The 11,068-nt window shown below is 39.3% G+C and overlaps 1 protein-coding gene across 2 annotated transcripts in view; it reads left to right on the forward strand.

Moving 5' to 3' along the window:
- Nucleotides 1–9,348, forward strand: part of Ccdc68 (coiled-coil domain containing 68) — a 40,266-nt gene extending 30,918 nt beyond the window's left edge. For both annotated transcript variants that reach the window (XM_036204996.1, XM_036204997.1), the window contains exons 9-11: nucleotides 783–866; nucleotides 5,951–6,027; nucleotides 8,416–9,348. In XM_036204996.1, the coding sequence (XP_036060889.1) occupies nucleotides 783–866; nucleotides 5,951–6,027; nucleotides 8,416–8,473 (219 nt within the window). In that variant the 3' untranslated portion in view covers nucleotides 8,474–9,348. The remainder of the gene's footprint in view (nucleotides 1–782; nucleotides 867–5,950; nucleotides 6,028–8,415) is intronic.
- The last annotated feature ends 1,720 nt before the right edge of the window (nucleotides 9,349–11,068 follow it).

The raw sequence follows: 11,068 nt of genomic DNA on the forward strand, positions 1-11,068 counted from the left end.
TAATATCAACACCTGTCAGGTTCTAGACTAAGAGAGTTTGAGAAACTATGCTTAACTGCTTTTTAGATATTTTAGTGATTTTTGTCCAAGCACAAATGTTCTGAGTCAGATGATATTCACTGTTATATGGAAGACTTGGTGCATTAGGAGAGAGATTCAAACCTTTCTTAAGTATTGAGGTTTGGGTTGTGTGTGATATTTTTTTTTTCAGTATTGTACATGGACCATTCCACCTTGCATGTGCTAGTTAAATACTCTAACACTGAGCTGTAGCAACACCCCTATTTTACATTGTATTTGTGATAGGGTTTTGCTTAATTGACCAAGGTAGTCTGGCCTTGTTTCAAAATCTTCCTGCCTCAGCTTCCTGGGTAGCTAGGATTCTAGATACAGCTAAACTTGACTGTTAGACCTTCATATCCTCATAAGCAGTGACTCTAGGGGGTGTTTGAATGCAGGAAATCGCCTGCACTTTGTTCCTCAGACAGTTCTTCTGCAGGATGAGGCACACAGCCTTCCCCCTGCTAGGCACCTGTTGGCTTTTCTATAGGTAGGGCTCTCCTAGAGATGAAAATGGAGGGTGGCACCATTTGGTCCTTAACTCCCTGGGTGGCAATTTGGCTTGTGATCTTAAGTGGCCTTCTGACTCTGCTCATGCTGTGGGATTGCATCTTTTTATTTGATGAACATCATCTGGCCACAAAAAGCTGTGTAATTCTTGGTTTATGTAGCTATTCCCCATGGTCTGACAGGATTTCCCAATTGTTCTTCCCCATTCTTAGATGGAAGGATTAAAAAATACTTTAAAGGAACAAGATAAAAAAATCGAAAATTTGAAAGAAAAGGTCTACATCCTTGAATCTCAGGTAAGAAGAGAACCTGTATTGTATGTTTCAGTGTTGGTACATGCCTGGGTATGTGTGTGTCTGCAGGTAAGTGATGTACTACCACGTGTGTATATGCTTGTGTATGCTTGTGTGCCTGTGTGCCTTTGATGGTATCTCTGTGTGATTGCATTTGACTATGTCCGAGTGTCTGTATACAAGCACGTGTACCCTGGTGTGTATGCATGTGTCTGTAGTGTATATGTATCTACTATGCATGAGAAATTATAGCCTACTTTCAATAGCTATTAAACTGTGGCTAAAATATTACTGAACAAACATATTAACTTTTTATTATTGGCTTTACATACTAAAGAAATGTTAAAGGTTCATCCACATTTTCTTTGGATGCTCACTGTATTGGTAAAACAGGTGATGATCTTGGACTGGAGGTTTGGTCAAGGCTGCCCTTGTGCAAATTTTCTCTAGCAAGATGATGAGGATCCTTGACTACTTGTTCCCACACAGTTTTCTGGCCTGAGAAGTCCTTTTCTTTCTGCTTTTCTTCATCCATATTATGCTGGCTTCTCAGCTTTCCCTCTGGGCTTAATTGCCTCTCGAAGTCTGCTGAAATCATCATGCTTTTTCAGTGTTTTGAAAACTCTGTGTAAAATGAGAGGCTTTTCTAGAGTTGGTTGGAAAAATGGTGTGAGTTGGTTTTCCTTCCCAGTAGAAGATTCTCTGTGACTGTAAAATCAAGAGCTTCCCACGTGGCAGTTACAGAAAGAACTGACTTTTAAAAAACTTTAAGTAATTTTACAGTTGTATTAAATTCTACTTTTGTTAGTTTTAACTTAACAATTGATCATGGACAACGATTTTTAAATTAAATGTTATTGTAAAGATTTAAAAAGTCAAAACAAAATAAAAAAAAGAGACAACATACTTTAATTTCCTGTGATAAGATGTTCCACTCCACTCATTTTCTCTACTGTAAACCCTTTCCTGGCTTTTCTTTGTAGATTCCATCTGCCTTACAGGAAGTATAGGAAAGCCCTCAAAAAGTAGAGTCCCTCCAAGGAAAATTTCTGTTATTCAATGAGTTCATTTTATTTTTCCCTAGAAGCTGTGCAATGATTTAGTTGTCTCTGAGGTCTGGTAGTAGACCCAGGAAAGTGTGCCTCTTTTCATGTCACTCTGCCTTTATATTCCAGTTTCAGCCAGGGATTGTTGACACCCCAGTGAATGGGGACATAATCAGGCCTGTGTTGCCCTCATGGAAACATGTGAGTTGGCTACAGACTGTTCACAATGATGTGACAATACCCTTTTAGTGAGTTCCTAGATTTTCTGAGTATAGCCGATCCCCAGGCAGTACTTTTTGTTTTCATTTGTAGACAAGGCTTGGAATCATCTAGTGAGTGTCTTTATGTTCTCCAATTTATTTTCTTCAGTAGATAAATGTTTTCCTTGTCAGTACTGTAATCATTTCCTTGGAGCTTTAAAACCCCAAGCCTTATTAATTAACTGCCCTTCAATTTACTACACAGCCAAGAATGACCTTGAATTTCTGATACTCCTGCTGCCACCTCCTCCAGAGTGTTCAGATTATAGGCCTGTCTAAGATTTATAATCTGCTTGAGGTGGAACTCAAGACTTTGTGCATGCCAGACAAACACTCTACTAGCTCAGCTACATTAGCTTACTTCATTTATTCAACAAAACATTTTTGTGTATTTTGGTGCAACAATTGGGTCGGTCTTTCCTCAACTTCATATAGTTTACATTTCAATTGAGGATTTAAGGAATAAACAAATAAACTTCAGAGGCACTAAGTACTTCAAGGGATGATAGGGCAGCATAAGGAGTAAGAGAGGAACAGGTCAGAGAGGGCATCTCAGAGTGAGTGACATTTGATAAGGTATCTAAATATAATGAGCAACGAGCTACAGTGAGCCAATTTCAAGCTTATTCCTAGTACATTATTCTTCTTACATGGTAGGAACCACAGCCATGCAATTTTCCCTGTTTTATTTCACCCATTTCAACATGCACTGACAATAAATGCGTATTTATTTTCTACACATTGGCTTAGTGTTGTACATTCGACAGGTAGTGGATTACTGGGGTGGGTGGAGTATGAGACTCAGTAGTTATTTCAGTCGACCATTGATTTTTTTGTTTTTATTTTAGTTACATTTTTTTCTTACTTGGACTACTTTCAGGCACTCCTAAGTATCTGTATCTCTTGAAATCACTTGTTATTCACTTTCAAAATAAGGAGGCTGAGCTAAATCTTGTGGTCACGCAGAAAAATAATGTCTTTCAGAGAAAAGAAAATGGGCTGTGGAGTCAAACAGCCTGCCCACATACCAGAGTTGGATATGAAGGCTGCATGCACTACCTATTGTTTACCCAAAGCAGCTACTTTGTCAATTTGAGTTTATTTGGTCTTACTCTGTTAGCAAATAATATGTGTATTAATTTTATATAATCTGTTCTCTATTATGCAGAATCTTTTAATACCTAATTCTCATGTTGTCTAGGGCCAGTCAAATGAAGAAAAGTAGTGCATATAACATACTTGATAAAAGTCTTATATGCTGGGCACTCGTTAAATTTCTTATGGCTGGATTTCTTTTTTGAAAGATTTCTATCAACATCTAATGTCTGCTTCTCAAAACCTTACATTTTGGAGTCAGATTTCTCCAAACCAGTGGCATTTCTGAATCAATATATACCACCTCAGAAATTCTTTAAACTTAATCATATGACTTGAAAAGAACAGCCTCTGCTATCATCATTTCACCTAGCTCTGTGTAAGTCCCAGACACTTTAAAATCCTTTGAACCTTTCATACAGGCACATCAAATGTTCTGTTTAAATCTACTCTCCCTCCTTCCTTTCTAACTCTTCCAATACCTCCTTCCACTTTTCTCTACCAACTTCCTGTGCTCTTTTTTAAACTCACTGAGGCCACTTAGTGCTGTCAGTATGAGCATAACTATAGGACCAGTCATGGGAGCATGAACAAGATATAACAGGGTCACATCCCTAAAAAAAATCATCAGCATCCCTCTCCCATCAGTCACCAGTAGTCAATAGCTCCTCAGCTGGAGGTGGGACTTCATGAGCCCCTCTGGAATCCATATTGGTATTTTGATTGGCTTGATCTTATACAGGTATTATGCATACAGTCATAGCCACTGTGAGTTTATATGTACAATGTCCTTGTCATGTCTAGAAAACCCTGTTATGTATCAGTCCTCCACTGCCTCTGGCTCTTACACTCTTTATTTATCCCTTTTTGTGATGATCTCTGAGCTGTGGGGGAAAGAGGTGTGAGGTAGATGTCCCCTTTAGGGCTGAGCACTCCACAGTCTCTTATTGTCTGCACTTTGACTAGGTATGAGTCTCTGTTAACCACTATCTATTGCAAAAACAAGCTTCTTTAATAATGATGGAAAGATGTACTAATCTGTTGATATAATGACAAATAGGGAGAAGTTTAATACTATGTTCATTTAGCAGAGTAATAGTAGGACATTTTCCTTTGGAGCCTATGACCTACTGATCTATGGGTTCTTTTGTCTTGTGGAGTGGACTTGAAATCCATTCAGAAGCTGGTTGGTTGCTTCAGTAACATTTATGCCACTGTTACACCAATGAGCATATCTTATCAAGACAGTTGTTATTGTAGCTTCTTAGGTTCACAACTAGGGAAAACTCTTAATGTGTTTTCTTCCTCAGTAGAGTACAGAACGCTTTCCAGCACATGAAACTAGTCAGTAGGAATGAAACTTCCAGTTCAGCATTGCTAGGTTTCTCCATGTTTTACAACTCGGGTATACAGTGTCTTCAGGAATAGGATCTTACCACCAAGTTCTGGAGAGTTACCAGGAGCAATGGCAATGGCTGCAATTTTTTTTTCGGGGGGGGGGAGGTCTGCAGTATACTAGTTACCAATGGCTGAAGAAGATGTAACCAATACCTGGCAATGGATTTTATTTTTTAGTTTTGGTAGCATATGGCATCTTAGAAAGGAATTATCTCCCTGGGTAGGGCTCAATTCTGTAGATGTGTATGATTAGAAAAATCTTGAGTTTAATGACATCTGACCTGTTATTGTAGCCAACTGGCAACTCAACATGGGCGGTGTTTTTAAAGTTCCATGTTCCAGATTTGTGAAACAATTTTACTATCACCTGTCAGTCTCACTAGGAGTAAGTTTCCTGCAGTCATTCTCTTAGAATGTAGAAAATAGATAGACAAATGCACCCTGAAAGCTGGGTAACATAGCAGAACATTATCTTTTCATGATGAAAATGCTAAGTAGACTATTATAATAACTAGTTGTCTATAAGACTTAACACCTGTGATGGAGACTGTCTGAATGAGTAATTTCTATATCTTTATGTCATTTCAAACCTGGAAAGAAAGTGCTCCTGTGGGGTATCTGCTATATAGATGACAAAATTAGACATACAGAAGCTAAGTAAGCCAAATGACAGCACACAGATGGTGACTGACACTCCTGGAAATTATACCTGGTAACATCTTCTCTTACCTGCTGTCAAGTGTTGTATTGTCTCCCAGAATTATGTAATTATATAATAATACCTATCAAATAGATTGAAGACATGATTGTATGGTTTTTATCTTATAGTACTTATATAATAGAGGTAAGACTGATATCTTTATCAGGAGTATAGCTATAAAGAATATAAACTTTCAAGGAGAAACTTGAATATGAAGACACCATGAACTATTAAGGAGAGACTGAATCTATTTTTACAGAGTTTATAATCAAGTGGTTGCATCAAAAAGATAATGATGTAATCAGCATCATGGTTATCTCTAAGATTATTTTCATTTGCCATGTAAAGAAATCTCTGTAAACTCAAATAGTTTGGAAGGATGAATCGCAGAGAATATTTTAGCCACTTGGTACATTATGTACTTTTCAGAGTGCATTTAATATTGTTTTTCTTGATTCTAATAAGACAAGCAGAGCAAACTTACTCAGTTGGTGTGAGGCAGGTGGGGAGTAGAGATGAAGCATTGAAGATGTAGGCAATATGCAGGTCTGCTGTCTGATCTCTCTGCCTTTTGCTTTCCAATTTTAGAATAAGGAACTGAAAACCAAGGTGGCACATTGGACTGAAACTCCTAAGACATCACTATCTAAGGCTGTTTCTACAAGGTAAGATTTTTTTCCCTTCAGCCCCAAATCGTGTCTTGAAAGACATCCTCAGAAGTGTATCTCCTAAGTTACTATAAATCCATAAGGTTCATGATGAAGATTAATCACCACACTATCTACTGCCCAAATACTGATCAGAATTGTTCATTTTATCCACTACTGCCTACTGGAAGTTGGATATATTAGCATTTACTAAGTAAGTGCATACATTGTATATCTTTCCCCCATCTTCTCTGCCATAAACCAAAGCCAACCTTAACTTCAGCACTTTTTTTTTTTCAAATATTACACATAATTTTCATGCATTCTTCTTCTTCCTCAGCTGCTCTGTTCTGTGTGCCATTAATGGATGTTTTAATCACGAGTTGTTAGTACTTACTAGAATTTTCTTGTCACCCCTCAATCAAAGAGATTGTAAATATTCCCAGGAAACCAGAGTCCTCCAATTCCTTTTTTTTCTGTACTGCTAAGAACATGTAACTTCAGCAACTATCAGCTCCAAATGGAAGATTTCAAGCAGGGGTGATGACCCAAGAAAGCAATCAAAATGATACTTAAAACCAGACTCATTTCTTTGTGTATAATATTTATTGTTGTTGGCTGATTCAGAATTTGAATCTGGGCTCGAACCTCATTTCCATAAGCTTTAGGAAATGATCACTTAAGAGAAAGCATACCCTGTAATTACACGAATCGTTTAAAAAGTGATTAAAAACTTCCTGTTCTAGCTGCTTTTGAATTCCACTGTCTGGTCCCTGCAGGGAAGATTCTCATTTTCTTAGACTCTTGGGCACAGGGCCTGAGGTGGAAAATCAGGCTCACTATGATTAACATCAGTCTAGGAATTCAGACAGATTCATCTCTCTTTTTAAAACTCCTAGCGACAATGATTCAGTTTGCTAATGATGTACATAATTAGAGAGCAGAGACGAAACCACTTTGAATCAAGTCCTCTCAGATCTCCAGGTGCTAAATTCTCAAACTTGTTGGTCACTAGCAGTGCCACTTCTACAGAGAAATGAATCCCTAGAGACACTCCGAGGGGACCTGGGCTTTCCTGGAGAAGGGAGGATGGCCAGTGCTCTATTCCCTGCCTTGCATAACCGTTGCCTTCTAGAACTTGGTGAGCTTCATGTCACAGTTAAGTGGCTTGAACCCTGTCAGGAACAGAACCAGCTTGGAGGAAGCACTGACTGTTTCTCTTTACAATGATTTTTGCATTGGATGCTACAAATCTGGCTGGTACAAAGGTGTGCCGGAGAGAATGGTCTTTGATGGTGGCTTTTAGCTACAACTAATAAACAGCTCAAGATTATACTTTGTTGTTGTTGTTTTGGCTTAATTTTTCAAAATAGGGTTTCTCTGTATAACAGCCCTGGCTATCCTGGAACTCACTTTGTAGACCAGGCTGGCCTCAGACTCACAGAGATCCACCTGCCTCTGCCTCCCAAGTGCTGGGATTGTACCCATTGCCCAGCTTCAAGATTATACTTTTAAAGAGTTTGTTTTCTTTCTATGACTTAGAAAAAAGTCAACTAAGAAAAATTTCCTAACTGAAATGTTGAAACTGGACATTCTGCATGTTTTAAAAAATAGAAATTAAAGCGTTAAGGGAATAAAGTCTGATCTTCATTTTCAAAATAGAGTTGGCTAGCTGCTTTTAAAGTGTAATTGCAATGTGGTTTGGTAAATTAAGCCTAGATTTTCCAATATACAATGGAATTATAATTTGAGGGAGGTAACATTTAAAACTTGTCTGGACAAATCAATCATGTTTCCCCAAGATCTAGTTCTATCCTATATCTCACAAGATATAGATATACATACACACAAGATTTTTTACCCCTGAATCATTAAAGCATAGAGCTGTTTCTTGTGCTGAATAAAAGATCTACTTGAGATAAGGGTCCATATTGCAAAACAAAACACGTGCATGCATATATAGATGGGTGCATATGTGTGTATCTGCATAAGCACAAATGTGTAGTTTTAAATACTAGACTCACCCAGTAAGGGAGAAAGTTCAGGCCCCGAGAGACCCACAGCAGTGCAACACACTTCAGGAGCAGATGTCCGAGTTGTCTTGTCTTCAGTTTACTTTGTTGTGTAGAGTACAGCTCAATAGAACTGAGTGGAAAGACTCTAATTCTCTGCTTTCCCCCATACCTCCTCATTCTTGCCCCACTCAGCCTAGCTGAAATGGCTGATGATAACTGCCTTCCCAATGTGATTTCACTGTCTCCCATGGGGACTCCATCAGAGTAGATATATTAATGGCTGTCTCTGAGATCAGATTTCACAGTATGGTAGCAGTTGAGGTGGGGATGATGATGGTCATTGCATTACTGGACTAGACCACTCTGATAATGTATATTGTCTTTTCTGCAGTGAATTGAAGTCTGAAGGTGTTTCTCCCTATCTGATGCTGATCAGGCTACGGAAGTGAACAGGCTGGATGAAACTTGGATGGAGAAGGACTATGAGGATCTTATTTATTCCTCGAAATGCAGTTTCACCTCCCAAGTTAAAATGATATCATGCCAGTGTTTATCTAAATGTAACTTACTGTACATCAATACAGTTTAGAGGAAGGTGATATTACAGGCAACTCAACAAATGTCTACTGGAGAGAAGAAACATTTCTTTTTCTCTTTCACAGCTTAAGTTAAAAAACCAGGTACTTTCCTGTGGTGAAAGATGAATTCTACTTTAAATTTAAAAAATAAAATAAAATCTGATCCATATTCTCAGATATTTTACTAACAGACCTTTTGTAAGGTTTTCAGATTAGAGCTTTGATAGTGGTTTTTATATGTATATGTGAAAAGAAGGATGTCAATGTGTATGAATGAATGATGTATTTTAATTTGGCCTTTATATAATATCTTACCATGACATATATCAGTGTTCTTTAGAAGTTCAGTTGCTAGAGGAAAACTTCACACATAAACACATAGATGATGCAAGTGGTGCATATTGCTTTGTTACTTATTTTCTTCTTGATATAAATGTTATCTAAAATAATTAGGAAGAAGGATAGAACACAGTGCTGTTACCACATATCTCCATAAAAATGTAAATAGTACAGTTCAGTGGAACAATAGCTGCTGTCTACAGCCAGGAAGAATCACAATTCATGATCTGGAATGTTTGCCTGGTGTAGGGGTGGTTGCCTGTGCTTTACCCCTGAGGCACCACCCCTAGTAGGCTGCAGGTAACTGCTAGGTATTGCCCCCCACCCCAGGCCGTGGCTGAGGGGGGACCCCTTAAGGCCTGGAATGTGTATGTGCTCACTCTCTTGGCTACCTCATGATCCTGGATGCTGGATGCTGGTACTGCTCACCAAACCAGAGTTCTCCAGAGAACCGCATTGGACCGGGTCTCATCTCCCCTAGATCCCATAACCAACTCACTTTGCTTGTTGTAAATTAACTCGAAATAAACCCCTTTTGACTATCAGATAAAGTATGTGGAATTGCCTCATTAATTGCCACTTTACACCTGGTGTTGTTCTGACAGTGTGCTCAAATTCTGATGCCTGCCTTCATTTAAGGTGAGGTTTCTGAGTGCTATGAGTTAAAACAAACTCTAATTGTAGAAACACTGACTTTCAGGAAAGCAGACCATGCTTCAGTTGAAGAAACAGAGAGACACTGGGCCGTTGCCTTAACTAGGGTTACTGTTGCTGTGATAAAACACCATGACCAGACCAAAGCAACTTGGGGAGGAGAGCATTTATTCAGATTATACTTTCTATTGCTGTTCATCACTGAAGAAAGTCAGGACAGGAACTCCAACAGTGCAGGAACCTAGAGGCAGGTGCTGATGCAGAGACCATGGAGGGGTGCTGCTTACTGGCTTGCTCCTCATGGCTTCCTCAGCCTGCTTTCTTAGAGAATCAGGACCAGCCACTTGTGCTGGGTCCTCCTGCATTGATCACTAATCAAGAAAATGCTTTACTGCCAGATCTTATGGAGGCATGTTTTCAGTTGAGGCTCCTTCTTCTCTGATGGCTCTAGCTTGTGTCGAGTCGACATAATACTAACTAACCAGTATAGTCACTCAAAAGGAAACTTGCCTTTAGTCCTTTGATTATCCTCTCAGGAAAGATGCTTCCCTGTCCATGTGCCATAAAAAATGTAAGTGTTATCCTTTCAGTATTTAAAGGCATGTGCAGGGGAGGTAAAGTGATGTATTTATAAATCCATCTAGATACTACAGTCCTGGAAATGTTGTGTAACTATTTTTATTCTTCTCTCATACAATATATTGACATTTCCCCTCCCTCCACTCCTCCTAGTCCTTCTCTGCCACCTCCTCTTTCCTCTAGATCCACTCCTCCTCATTTCCCTTCAGAAAAGAGCCTCCAAGGGGTATCAACCAAATATGGCCTATCAAATTTTTAACAAGACTAGGGATATGCCCTCATGTTAAGGCTGGACAAAGCAACCCAGTAGTAGAAAAGGATTCCAAGAGCAGGCAAAGAGTGAGAGACAGCCTCTACTCTCACTGTTAGGTGTTACACAAGAACACCAAGCTATACAAACCATAACATATATGCAGAGGGCCTAACTCTGGCCCATACCGTCTCCCTGATTGTTGGCTCAGTCCCTGTGAGCCCCTATGAGTTCTGCTAAGTTGGTTCTGTGGATTGTATTCTCCTGGTGTCCTTGACTTCCCTGGCTCCTACAATCCTTACTCTGCCTTTTCTGCAGGATTTCCAGAGCTTTGCCTAATATTTGGCTATGGTATCTGCAACTGCTACCATCAACTGCTGGATGAAGCATCTCTGATGATGATGCTAGGCTCTGGTTTATGAATATAGCAGAGTATCATTAGGATCATTAGGAATTATTTTATTGACTCCCCCCTCTTTTTTTTTTCAGTCATATTTGGATCTCCCTGTGGAGTGGAAATAGAATATATTTCACAGGTGAACTGGGGGGGGGGGGGGTCAGGTGGAGATGGGACCAGGAGGGATTAGGTGGGGGGGGGGGGGGGGGAGAGAGTGCTGGGAGAAAATAGAGAAACAGTTAATGTT

Source organism: Onychomys torridus, chromosome 13 (assembly GCF_903995425.1).
Source record: "Onychomys torridus chromosome 13, mOncTor1.1, whole genome shotgun sequence".
Lineage (NCBI taxonomy): Eukaryota > Metazoa > Chordata > Mammalia > Rodentia > Cricetidae > Onychomys > Onychomys torridus.